The 13,971-nt window shown below is 39.4% G+C and overlaps 1 protein-coding gene across 1 annotated transcript in view; it reads right to left on the bottom strand.

Moving 5' to 3' along the window:
* The window catches only part of npr1a (natriuretic peptide receptor 1a), a 98,494-nt gene that overhangs the window by 59,922 nt on the left and 24,601 nt on the right, over window positions 1-13,971 (bottom strand). Inside the window, exon 3 of the mRNA XM_065293660.2 lies at window positions 4,946-5,133. Within this exon, the coding sequence (XP_065149732.1) occupies window positions 4,946-5,133 (188 nt within the window). The remainder of the gene's footprint in view (window positions 1-4,945; window positions 5,134-13,971) is intronic.

Raw genomic sequence — 13,971 nt, 5'->3', positions numbered from 1 at the left:
TAAAAATGATCTAATGTCTGATTTTTTTTTTCATTTTATCTGCCAAAAAATAAAAGCAACAAAATGTTTAAGTCCCCCTAACCTAAAAAAAGGCACTTTTAAATGTGTTTCTATCAGAAAGTGAGTCGCCAATGTGTGTGCAGAAACATCCTGTTATTTTACAAATCCATCTATTATTCTTTGTGAAATCTCCTTTAAACCGCAACAGTCATGCAAAACAGGCTGTTGGGGATCCCCTATCAATGTGATGTCACATTGCTTACGCACCAACCATAACTGGTCACAGACTCCGCCTTATGAGCTCGTAGTTCAACCTTTTGCCAGAGACACAGGTTTTGATCTATCCAGTCTCACAAGGTTTCGTGATATAGTCACGTATTTTTTTGATTCTTTTTTCGTGATCGTATAACGAATTCCTGTTTTCGTGTGATTATCACATATTGTGATTTTTCTATCTCTTACCGCCCCGGTTCTAAGAACGTGAAACCGGATGCCTTGTCTTATTTCTCCAGGTCTCGTGGTGGGGGCTGCGGGATGGGGAATCGAAGGACAGGTTAAGCGCTCTTTATCTCGCGTTACCGTGCCACGAAATTGCCCTAAGGGCTTACTCTTTGTTCTGGTGCCCACACGCTTGGCTGTCCTACAGTGGGGACACTCATCTAAATTAGCTGCCCATCCCAGCGTTCGGGGCACTCTTGCGACCGTCCGCCAGCGTTTTTGGTGGCCCACCTTAGAACGAGACGCTCGTCGTTTTATTGCTTCATGTGCTGTTTGCGCTCAAACTAAGGCTGGTAATGCCCCGCCAGCGGGCCTGCTTCGCCCGCTACCTGTTCCCACTCGCCCGTGGTCTCACATCGCGCTCGACTTTATCACCGGTCTTCCCCCATCTAACGGTAACACGATCATTCTAACGGTGGTTGATCGGTTTTCTAAGTCTGCCCACTTTATCCCGCTCACTAAACTCCCCTCTGCCAAGGAGACCGCCCAGATTGCTGTCGATCATGTATTTAAGTTACATGGTTTACCCTCTGAAGTAGTTTCTGACAGAGGACTCAACTGTTTTGTCCTATTTTTAAACCATTGTCGCTTCGGTTTAGGGTTAGATTTGGTGCTTGCATTAGAATGTCACTTTATCCTATTTTTTCTGATAAATTTTTTTACATGTCACCTGGCGTAACAAATACGTTATAATCACACAAAAACAGGAATTCGTTATACGATCACGAAAAAACTTGGAAATTTGTGATAATATCACGAAATAAGAATAAAACAAGTGCGTGACTATATAACGAAATTTCGTGAGACTAGGCTGGTTTTGATGTAGTCCAAAGTAGAGGTCTTCTCGGGTCCAAAGAAATGTACCCGACCCGAAATGACCCGAATCACTTCATACCCGAACCCGACGTGCATAAATAAATTTTTTTTAAAGAAAGACCCGACCCGAGACAAACCCGAGAAAATTAGACCCGAGTCCGACCCGAACTAGTGAAAATTTTTTTTTTACCCGACTGGAATCGAATGTAAACGGCACTGACGTGTGTGCATTCTGCAGACCCACGCGCAGCAGTCAGACAGAAAGAAACTCCAGTGGCCTTGCAACCAATTTGGCGAGCTGCTCCATTCGTTTTACTTTGTTATCTGACGACAACACCAACGTAACCGCATAAAATGTACATTTATAATTGACTGACATGTTTGTCTCAACGAAAATGAACCTTCCGACAACCACACATTGAGTGCGTTTACATGCACAGTCTTACGCCGATTATGCTTAATAAACTGATAACACGTGGGGTCATGTAAACGCGTAAAGCGGTTTTCTTTAATCGGGGAAAGTCCCTAAACGGCGTAAGCAAAAACCGATCGGCACAGGTAGTTTTTTGCTCATTACGCAGATTTCGCGTGGCATGTAAACACAGTAACCAGCTTTCTCACAGTTTTGTCCATGTGCGCATGTCTCCGCGTATGAAAGATAAACGTCACACGCGGAAGTAAGCGCAAGGTAACGCATAAAAGTCTCCGCTTGACTAAAGCAGTTGGCAGAGAAACTGTGAAAATAGAAGCTCATGTTACATTTACAGGTTCTGCAGACACGAGGAGAGAGATACAAAAGTACAGCTTAAGACAGATATGCCGTTGACTTTTTGAACGACTATTGTGTACTATAGGTGGGGACGTCACTGCCTGCGAGAAAACTGATAATTCTCCAAGTCCCATGTAAACGCAGTTGTCTGCATAGCCGGCTTATTGATTTGCATGTAAACGCATGAAAACAGTTTTCTATAATAAGCAGATTTTTGATAGTTATCCGCTTATTCTGTGCATGTAAACGCACTCAATGTCGCAAGCGCTCTTGGCAAACAGATGAGAGGTTTGAAAAGGACATTGACGCACACAGGCGAGAGAGTTCGGGTCTTCTCGGGTCCGTTCAGAAAAAACACATTCATTTTTAAATTACCCGAGACCCGATGCCGCTATTATTGTACCCGACCCGTGTCCGAGGCACATGTGAAACTTTTAGACCCGAACCCGATCGGGTCTCGGGTCGGACCTCGGGTTTTCGGATCTAAGTGGACCCGTGAAGACCTCTAGTCCAAAGCACATGTAAGCACTCAACCCCCTACTTTATATACGGGGAGGGGAACAGAAGCTTTCTTTGCAGTTAAAGAGACAAAGCAGCATGTTTTTCACTGCAGCCACAAATGGCCATGTTCAATTATACATCATATATAATGAAAGATCTGTGGTGTATTTTGAGCGGAAAATTTACAAACACATTCTGGGGATACCAGAAACTATTTTTAAATTGATGAGAACACCTAGGTTAGCGGCCCTTTTAATATGTGTAAACATTTACCATGTTTGCGTCCCAGTTTCTAACAAGTAGAGAGATTAAAAATACCTGAATTATTAACACAAGGACAAGCAAACATCAGCATCTTTTTTTAGGCACAGCTCATACTAGCAAGCACAACGTGCATCACCCTGGCAACCCACAATGCTTACTTCCTCTAGTGGCTACTACAGCTGTATGTTTCAAAACTTTTAGTGGTATTTAGTGATAACAATTAACACATGATTCAGTCTAAAATAACCGTTTCTCACATCCTGAATAAATAAATAGGTGAGTTAATTAATATTATTATCAAAACAAACATTCCCATTGTGTTTCCCACCGCTGTCATAATATAATTTTTAAATTATCGTGCGTCATCCACATAGTATTGTGGGTTTTGTCTGTGACAAAGAGGAAGTCTTTTATTTAGATATTAAACTGCAGCAAGCCCATTGATTTGCCATTTAACATTGTATTGTGCAAACCCAACACAAATGTAAACATTAGCCTAATATTAGTTTACTCACAGGCTTATTGCCTTGTTAGTTATAGTGGATGACTTACTATATGTCAAGCAAGCTATACAGTAACATGCAAGTAACGTTATAATAGCTAACATGGCAAACTCATGTAGAAAACAGCAGTTATCCTAATTTCTTGTTATCATGAATTATTTATTAATGACTAGCTATTATATTAAAGAAAAAATAATCACATAATCCGATGTTTAATTGAATAAAATAGCTGTGACAGCTTAATTCATACTTTTTTGACCCAGACTTCTGTGTGTAGGCGAAATGAAAGGGGAAAGCAGGCAGGCAATGGACCAAACCACTGTGAGGTGGGACTCATATCAGCATTTTTTGCCCCTGTATTTGTATTGTTTTACTACATACATACTTGTTTTAAGTATATATATATATAATATTTACAATACACAACATGGTGTTTAATATTTTTTTTGGGGGGGACAACCATTAAATGGCACATGTCCACCATCCCCTTGGAATTTACACCCCTGGTTATCTGTGATATTCTGTCCCAAATACTTTTCCTCATAATTCCTTTTTTGTGTTTTGCTAACATTCTGAAAAATGTGCCATAGTCAGATCTAATTAAACATTAAATTTCATAAATAGTGGCTTTTAAAGGTAATCACATCTCCATTTTGCCTCATTGATGAACGTATAAAATCAGATTTACAGCTCAAATGATTTCTAAAAAATGCCAAAAATGCTTTTGCACAAAGAGAAAAGTCAACCATCCCACTTTAAATAAACATTTGAAAAGTTTATTGTCAGGCACAGCAGGGTGTTTTGGATGGCAGTGAGCCACATACGGTATGAGACATCCCTTTCTATCACCTTCAACACTGTCACATTTCTGCGTATTATAGATTTCCAATCGTATTTCTTTGTATCTTTGAGCCAGACACAGCACATTCTGTCTAAAAAAAGGGGAAAACCGCTGCTAATCATACAGCAACAAAGACCAGCAAAGAATCATGCCGCGTATACTTCTGTGCACATCCCATTTGAACCCTGCAGAGAGTTTTTGTTATTTGATGGCTCTCCGTTTCCTGTAAAAAGGTATGCTAGGAACCGAAGTGAATCCAACACACATTTTATCTTTCCTCACACATAAGACCTGGAGACGCAAGGTATTTTTATCATTTACAGGGGTAGTCAGTGATTTTATTGGTTGTGTGGTAATTTAATTGCCGTCCGAATCCACATCTCTGAGTTTATAAAAGGGATCAATGCAAAAGTCATTCTGCACATCCATGAACAGAACCGCATGGTCATGTGCTCCGTTTTATTTTACATCTTTCATTTAGTTTCAGTGTAAACATGGTGTTTAAAATGTATTCATTTTGGTTCTGTACATTTAAGGTTTCTATATGGAAACGGCATTTGTAATGATTGGCAAACCTCTCAGATCACCTGCGTATCAATGCACTCGCAACCATAGGCATACATAAAACTGTAGTGTTACAGTGGCAACCTTTTCTTGAAAGTTTTTCTTCAGGAAATGTACATTTCTCGATTTATTTTATTATTATTATACTAAACATCATAGAACATGCATACAGTATATATTTAAACTTACTTTAAATGCCTCTTTGGCTGCATTGTCATCAGCATCTCCACGTGCCCATGGTTTAGCAGGACGGCTTTGCAGACTGTGTCCAAAAAGATCAATGAAGAAAAATGCATATTCCTCCTTAGGAAGACCCCATTTTCTGGACGCCACCATCAGCTTACGAAACGTCTCCCATTTGCAGCAGACGTACACCACTGAAAATACATGAGAGATTCAATTATCTAGCTGATGTGATTCATAAAGAAAACACATTCAGGCTTAATGAGAATTCAGTCTGTTTCATTACTTGAATGGAATGATGAAAGGAATGTGCCTGTCTGCCAAATGAGCTTTGATTTGTATTGCAAATGTAGGACCACCAGCGACTCTGACACAATATTTTGGAAAACACAAGTATGCAGTTTAAAAAATATATATTTTCAGGCTTTTCTGCTTTGACTCCATCTCCACAGAATATTTTGGGGTTAGCTCAGTGGAGGAGGGATGACAGGTCACATGGTTTAACTCACCGTTCCTGAAGTGTAGCATACATCAGGCATACAGTATGAAACAGTAAGGACTGGAAATCAAGTGCTTCAGATTCTAATTGTCAAACTGGGGTCAGATCACCATGGCAATTACCTGCAGACCCCAATTAATGATGGGATTTGAGGAAATGTCATAGTGGTTATTACACCACTGCCTTAAAAAAAACAATGTAAAGATTAAATCTTATCTCCGTCTAATCTTATGTTAGTTTCTGCCGTATCACCTGTTGAATACAGCGTCTGAACATCTCCGATACAAGCAGTAATTTCATAAATAATCGATTGTGGTGGAACTCCTGGTGACAGAAGATAAAGTGCCGCATCCGTTGCTATGGTGTGGTAAAAGACTTTGATCCCGGTGTGTACACGGCTGATTTATGTGCAAACTCAAAGACGTAATAAAATGTAATTGCATACCGAAAGAACAACAGAATGCACTTGTGTCTCTCAGGTGTTGAGCATCAGTACAGCTTCTGTGAATCCGCCGCAGGTGGGGCTTAAATAACACTGACAGATGTGAGCGAAGGTCGAGATGAGCGAATACAAGAGATCTCATGCTGTTGGAGCACAGCTGAGTTGTTGACTCGTCTCTATGAATCTGTCAGGTAGCGGAATTTGTAATGGTTCCCATCTCATTTTGTTTCAAAAGCCTCATTCATTATTTAATAGACCTAGACCAATTAATTAAAGGTGCAATGTGGGACTTTTAGAAGGATCTCTTGATAGAAATTCATTTTAATATACATTACTATATTATGAGTGGTGTATAAAGACCTTACAAAATGAACTGTATTGTTTTTATGAAAGTCTGATCTCACAAATTTCCATGTTATAGTCACAGAATATTTTACTCATTTATCCGTGTCATTGTCACGCATTTTGTCCGTACCACAGACTTTCTTTTCCGTGTCAGTTTCACATATTGGTTACTCAATGGTTTTTTTCTATTTTCTTACCATTGTCGCTTGGTTTTGGGGTTAGAACGACTTTCTGACATCTTAACCCAAACCCAACTCTATCCCTAACGTCAGGCGACAATTGTTTAAAAATCCGGATTTTATTTATAAACCAATAGTTAAAGTGACATCCTAACCCAAACCCCAAATCGAACCCCAAACCAAAGCGAAAACAGATAAAAAATAGAAAAAACAATTGAGTAGCCAATGCACGCATCTTTACGAACATCAGAGCTGATCCGCACTTGTGGAGATGCAGGTGCTTGGCAAATCTAGCAAGTTTATAACGTTCCTCACTTTTTGCCAAAGTCCTTTTCTTTTTGGACACCGTGTACACAGTTTCACATGAAGGAACGCTTGAGTATATGCCTGATAAAGGCGCACGTTAACGTTAGCGCTAGCAGACATGGGTGACATTAGTCCGTTTCACACATGCAGTCTTTACTGGTAATTTACTGGTAAATTACAGTTAACAGCTTACCATCTACTTGTCAAACGGCCGACATCCTAAGCACGTCCCCCGTGAAGCTACTGAGAACAGTACTGTTTTATAAGACGCATTTTTGGTTGATGTCGCTTAATGCAATGTTGTTCGGTCATGAGCAACTTCGCAACCATCAGCGTTTACTGCAGACGTGAAAACAACAAAATACAGACCGAGGATAGGAACGATGTGGATTGTTTACAAATACAACACTGAGCTCGCAGCGCGCCACAGGTAACTTCCGCTTTCTCAACAAATTTACCGGTATTTTGAAACTGATGTGTAAATGATGTCTTACTGGTAAAAAGACAGAATGTAACTGCATGTGTGAACAGCACTAGGGATGTTCACATTGACCGTTTAACCGTTAACCGAAGGTAAGAATTTATGACCGATTAACATTATCAGTTAAAATAAAAAAATATTTGTTAATACATGGTGCGTGTCGTCATGAGCCGACAGACATTTCGCCACTTTTCTATCTTTAATTTGTGAATGTCCTGTAAATGACACGAATGATTGCTGCCCTGACGGTCTGATAAAGTAATCATTTGTATGAGAAATCATTTGTATGCTTGTTTGGAAGCTGAACGGAGACGCGCGCATGTCCGCGCAAGATGACGAGGTCCGTCTCGCGCACATCCGGACAGACCTTCGCTGATGGCCTCTGACCCTAACCATGAACATCTCTCTTTTTGCACAAACGGCGACGCAAAACCAAAACTTTCTGAAAAGCGTCCTGCTTTAGAAATGAGCACTGTGGTAGATGAAACGGAGACAATCTGCCCTTTGGATATTAATCCTCTGGACCGATCGCGTGCTTTTTAATAAGGTTATGTTGCTTGAATATCTGATAATGAATGAATCCTGGTTCTGTTGTTGATCAGTTGCTGCTGTTTGCACGTTCAAATTAAATGTTTTGTTTTTACTTGTTCACAGACAACCGTCAACTGTATTTTTACCCAATGACAATTTCATATTAAAATCTTATAAGTTAACGGTTAATGTTCGGTTTAGAAGCTACGGTTGTCGGTCGGGAAAATTAACTGATATGAGCATCCCTAATTTTTGTATTTACTGGTAAATTCATTCTGGTAAATTACTGTGTGAAAGAGGCTATTGGCTGCGTCTGAAAACTTAGGCAGCTGACTTGTTGCCTCCCTGCCTCATGAGGCAATGACTTCATCTGCATGAAGGCAGTTAAGAGAAACGCTTTCGGACACACTTCAAAGGCAGCGTGTTTGAAATGTAAACAGAGAGCGCCTTTGTGATAACTAATCACATATTTGAAAACAATACTAATTTCTCGCTAGAAATGCAATTAAAAGATGTAAAAAGTAAAAACATATATTTATTTACACTAAATTTGTGCTCCAGATGCTTTCTTGGCCGCTATTTCATTTTTTCGAACTCGCCCAGGCTCGACCAATCACATTCCCCATGCGCGCACACGCATAGAATTGTGGGACAAGGGCTGCGTTCCACTCCACTTCGCACTTGTGAACTTCCCTAAACACTTCCCCTCCATGGAATCCCTGTCAACATTTTGAAGTGCGTTCATCAACTTCATCAAGTGGACGAGGCATCTACTTTATATGTACATATACTTCAGGCAGCTCCATATCCCACAATGCAACATGATTGTGACGTCACTTCAGCAACTCGCGCTTTGCACAATTCAAATGATGGAGGGGGCGGTCTCCACTTTCCATGTAATCAAGGGCTTATGGCAATCAATTTGAACCTACTTGAAATATTCCAGCAAGTAGTGGGCACTCGTACAACGTAAGCAATGACGGAGTGAACGAGACTGAGGGAAGTTAGTGAGGGAAAGTCATAAAAAATGAACTGGAACGCAGGGATTATCTCAGGACTCAGGAAGTAAACCTAACATTGGATTCGGACATGCCTTGATGCCTTCCTGCCTTGGAAAGCTGCCGCAGAAGGCAGCAATTTAAAGTTTTGGGACGCAGCCAGAGTATCCTATACTGCTTATATTTAAAAAATGATAAGCTATTTTGAATTTGAAAGAATACTACATTTTTGTGCTAAAATTACTCTCTAGAAATTATAACTTCACTTCACATCTCTGTCAGTCAAGGACTGAGTTTTTTCTGCAACTAATTAATATGTACGATTAGTCGACTATTAGGGGGCAGCCATATTAAAAATACTATTGTTAAATATAAAATTGAAAAAAAGGCTTTAAAAAGTGCTTCAGTTAGCCAATAGCAACAGTCATGTATATTTCTTTTTCACAGTATAATAATTTAATTGGTTCTGTTTGTACATTTAAATGACTGTTGGCACATCATAGCTCCCATATCAGCTTTAATATAGTTCTGTTTTATATACTCATATTTAATGTAAGAGAAGACAAAACTGGGAATAGTTTATGACACGACTGACAGAAAATTACGTCTTTTTCCATTTCACACTGTCACCGCTCTTTCATCACTCCACATAAACAGCTTTTTTGCAATTTTATTCTCTTTCAGTCAGGCAGAATCAGTTCAATGATTCTCAATCAACCCACCAACTGTAAAATGATTGAATCAGATCCTAACATCTATAGCAGAACGGCATGCGTGTGGCCCGTGTGAGAGCTCGTATCAAAAAACGATTACAAATAACTCAATGACAAAGATATAAATTCCAACACGTTTTATAATAAGCACTCATTCCACCCCCACAATAAGTACTGTACAGTATGTTCCCAGGCCATAAACAAGCCCTATACGTCAATTCTGCCAACCAAATTTCACATTTATTAGTCAGTAAGACAGATTAACGTTTGATGTGTAGGAGTGTATTTTTAGGACCGTTTTAGTGGGCACCCATTGTATGGGCGTGCTCCTCTCGCATATCAACACAGTCCAAAGAAAACCCAACCATGGGAACTCACATGCTTTTCCATTCTCTGACTTCATCTATTATTTTGATATACAAACTCATAGTTCTGAAATGAGATGCTTTGCTGCCTTCTACACAGGCGTATACACTCGACAGGCCACTTAGGTACACCTGTTCAATTGCTTGTTAACACAAGTTGCCAATCACATTGCAGCAACTCAATGCATTTAGGCATCTAGACGTGGTGAAGACAACTTGCATCAGAAAATGGAAGAAAGGGGATATAAAGTCCCACTATGGAGAAAATCAGGTTTGTATTGTTGTTTATATGTCTATGTGGTGTTTTAAATATACTTTAAGACAAGCCATGTGCAAATCCATCATTCAAAATCAATGCTGAGTATTTTTTTCATAAAATTGGAGGCAGTCTCATTCCCGTGGTTTAAAATCACCTTGGTTTCCAATGTCACAAACACATGACCAATCATATCCACAGCGTGGATCAATTGTTTGAGTTATAAATATTATGTTTGGATGCTGCATAGAGTAGCTTTGCTACTGGGATAGTTCACCCAAAAATGAAAATAATGTCATTAATGACTCGCACTCATGTCGTTCCAAACTCGTAAGACCTCCGTTCATCTTCAGAACACAGTTTAAGATGTTTTATATTTAGTCCGAGAGCTTGTTGACCCTTCATTGAAAATTTATGTACGGTATACTGTCCATGTCCAGAAAGGTAATAAAAACATCATCAAAGTACTTTATGTGACATCAGTTGGTCAGTAAGAATGTGTTGAAGCATTGAAAATACATTTTGGTCCAAAAATTACGACTTTATTTAGCATTGTCTTCTCTTCCGCGTCTGTTGTGCAGCGCATGCACGAGACTAAAGTCACGTGACTGAAATGACGTGGATGACATGTTCTCCCTAGGCATGCTTGCAAAGTTTTTTTTCAAACTTACAGCGTGTGTCTCCCTTAGAATGTAAATGAAGAAACCAGCTGGGCGCACCAGATAACACGTCAGCTGCGTCGTACGTCACCCACGTCACTGCAGTTACGTGACTTACGTCTCGCACATGGGCTTCACAAAAGACATGAAACAAAAGACAATGCTGAATAAAGTCGTAATTTTTTTTATTTTTGGACCAAAATGCATTCTAACTGACCCACTGATGTCACATGGGCTACTTTAATGATGTTTTTATTACCTTTCTGAACATGGAAAGTAGGCTTGTTGCGATAGTCAGTGAAACAGTGATTACCGGTGCTTCAGCCTCTCACCGGTTAGATCACTTGCCCACCGCGACATCGTCTTTCACCGTCGTTTTGATATTTTCTTGTAATTAAATCATTTAGTTTCGTTAGAGAGAGCAAACACTCACAACCGAATGTATCGGCTGCCTAAATTCAACATAGCTAAACGTTGCATGCGCATTTGCACGCAAATTCATACGCGATTCATATTTATGGTCCGATGTGTGCGATTGAGTAGAGGTGGATACTAATTCACATATTCACATATCTGCATATACTAAATGAAACAATGGTGTAGAGTTACATTCAAGCTGTTTTAAAACATGAACTTACATATGCTAGTATGATGCTTAAAGATTCTTGACTGCATAGACGACTTGTATGGATTTTTACAACTGCTTGTTGCCCTGCATTCTGGGATTGTTATTTTCTTCGTGGGCAAATGCAAAGTAGAAAAACAAGGTTTACAAAATGGCAGCATTATATTTCTGCTTGCTTTTTGCAATAGCTTTTGTTTGGGAAGTGCGCCCAAACTATAGTACTTGGCAGAATGACCTTTTCTTGTTCATACATTTTTTTTCTCTTGCTTTGGCTTACCATTATTCAGAGTAAATAAAAATGCAAACTTGGTCCAAATCGACATCTCATCTTCTGCCAGCCAATTTTTATAGCCTTGATATAGTCCTGAGACCAATCGTGATTAAAGACAACACTTTGTGACAAGCGTGTCCAGGCACGTAAAATATATATTTACTGAACCGTTAAGGATGTGAGCATGTTGCTGAGAAGCATCTGTATTACTGAAAGAGAGTCATTCATTTTGTCTTTATTACTGTCCTCTGCTGTCTCTCGATCAGATCTCTTGTCTCTCTTCCTGTCTTCAAGGTACCTGATGCTCCAGTGCCCTTGGAATGTCATTCATTCCTCCCAAGATGAATAGCTGTCCCCTGTTAGACCATCAGAATGAATGATTTACAGAGACATTTACTGGAAAAGCTTTTAAGAAAAACAAGAACGTTGAGTTAATTAATCCTGGGAGATGCAGTAGGTGGGTGGCTTAGCAATTTTTGGTTATCAAGCTGTATAACATTACTGGTACAAGCTTGCAATAAAGAAGCTGCAATGTTCTGTTTAGAATGCGATGCTAATGCACAGATAAAATATTTAGTTTTGTGTGTCACATATACATTTTAGATATAAGTGACCGTATTTACATATTTACAATTCTGGTCCACGTTCATCTGTTGTGAATAAGCATCTTTTATGTTATATGAATGAAAAATAGTATCAACTTGAAAATTAGATGCCAAACCCCCCAGCCTTTTAACTTTGTCCCTTTTACAAGCATGCAACAAGATCCAATCTGTGCCGAATGAATGATTGGTTGTCTTTGTTGACAGTAGCTAGGTTTCCATCCAAACGTGAAGCGAATCTTTTCTAAATTCGCAAAAGAAGAAAAACAAACAAATGCAAATTAGGTGCGTTTCCATCCAAGTTGTTCAAGCGAATGGCGGTGGTACTGGTTACCTAGTAACCAACAGTAAACAAAATAAGGCATGCTTGGAAAATGAAGACAGAATGTAGTCACGATGGGGCAAGTTATTAATTTATTAGCAGTGCAGCTTGTAATTGCCAAACTAAATGCTTTGCACAGAAGAAGGAATGCAGCATTTTTGATGCAGGCACTAGCAGCAAGGGCATTAAGATGACGTCAAGCCCTATATACTGTAAAGACAACAACTGCAAAAACAGACGATCAGTCCCGTGGGTTTAATGTTCGCTATGTCAGAATTTATTTGCGTTTCCATTTCCCATTATTATTTTGGCTTGAGGAACCCAACATACTGTTATTCACATTTACTCTTTTTCGCACAAGTCAAAAACCACCTCAAAACTTTTTTGCAAATTAAGAGATTTTTTTTAATTCTGCAATTCCATCATGATGCAACACGTCAAAATGCGCTTAAAACCATGGTGATGGAAACATGGCTAGTGTTAATGCAGCCACAATCCATAAATGGATCCATTTAAACCATTACATTTTCCATGAAAGACGTCAGCCAACCAGATTGCCTCATACGTTCTCAAATTATTTTTCTTTATAATTGAACGCTAGTAAATCAAATTAAAATTGTGTCCTTAGGGAACAAACCATTGGCTCAGGGTGCAGAATGACATTATAATGACATTTGTGATGAACAAAGTCTGTTGTTACGTAACTTTTGCTGTAATCCAAACACGCCAGACATCCAACAGGCAATTTGCCACTGACCCAGGACTGAGCTCAGGTGGTAAGAGGGCTGAGCTGCTCTGATGAATTACATTTCCAATCAGATCTGACTTTTGATGTTTGCACAGAAGGCACGTCTGCTTTCAGTAAATCTCCCATGAGTCTCTGGGGCTTCGGCACAGTCCGGAAATAGTACGAAATGGCCGTTTTGTACCAGTCACCTTTTATTTACAAACCCGTAACTTGGAAAATTGTGAAGTCCCCCTACTCGCCCCTAAAACGGGACCAAATTACTATCAGCTCTGTCGGGGTCCGTTGTGCCAACAGATGGCCTCTTTTATGGGAAATGACTAAAAGCAAGCAAGCAAGCAACTTTATTTATATAGCACATTTTTTTAAACAACAGACGTTGTCCCAAAGTGCTTTACAAAATAATAACATTAAAATCATACAACACAACAAACATACTTCATTCAAAAGCTAAAGAAAATAAATAAGTTTTTAAATAAGACTTAAAAGTTGTAACTGATGGAGCTGACCTCACATGTAATGGGAGACTATTCCAGAGTTTTGGACCTACCACGGAAAAAGCACGATCTCCTTTTGTTTTAAAATTACAACGAGGTACCTTTAAAAGTAGTTGATCTGAAGACCTGAGAGTTCTAAAAGGAGAGTAGGGAACTATAAGGTCACTAATATACCGGGGGGCAAGCCCTGACAATG

The sequence above is a fragment of the Paramisgurnus dabryanus genome, chromosome 19, assembly GCF_030506205.2.
Source record: "Paramisgurnus dabryanus chromosome 19, PD_genome_1.1, whole genome shotgun sequence".
NCBI classification, from domain to species: domain Eukaryota; kingdom Metazoa; phylum Chordata; class Actinopteri; order Cypriniformes; family Cobitidae; genus Paramisgurnus; species Paramisgurnus dabryanus.
This window is presented reverse-complemented; position numbering and strand designations above follow the sequence as displayed.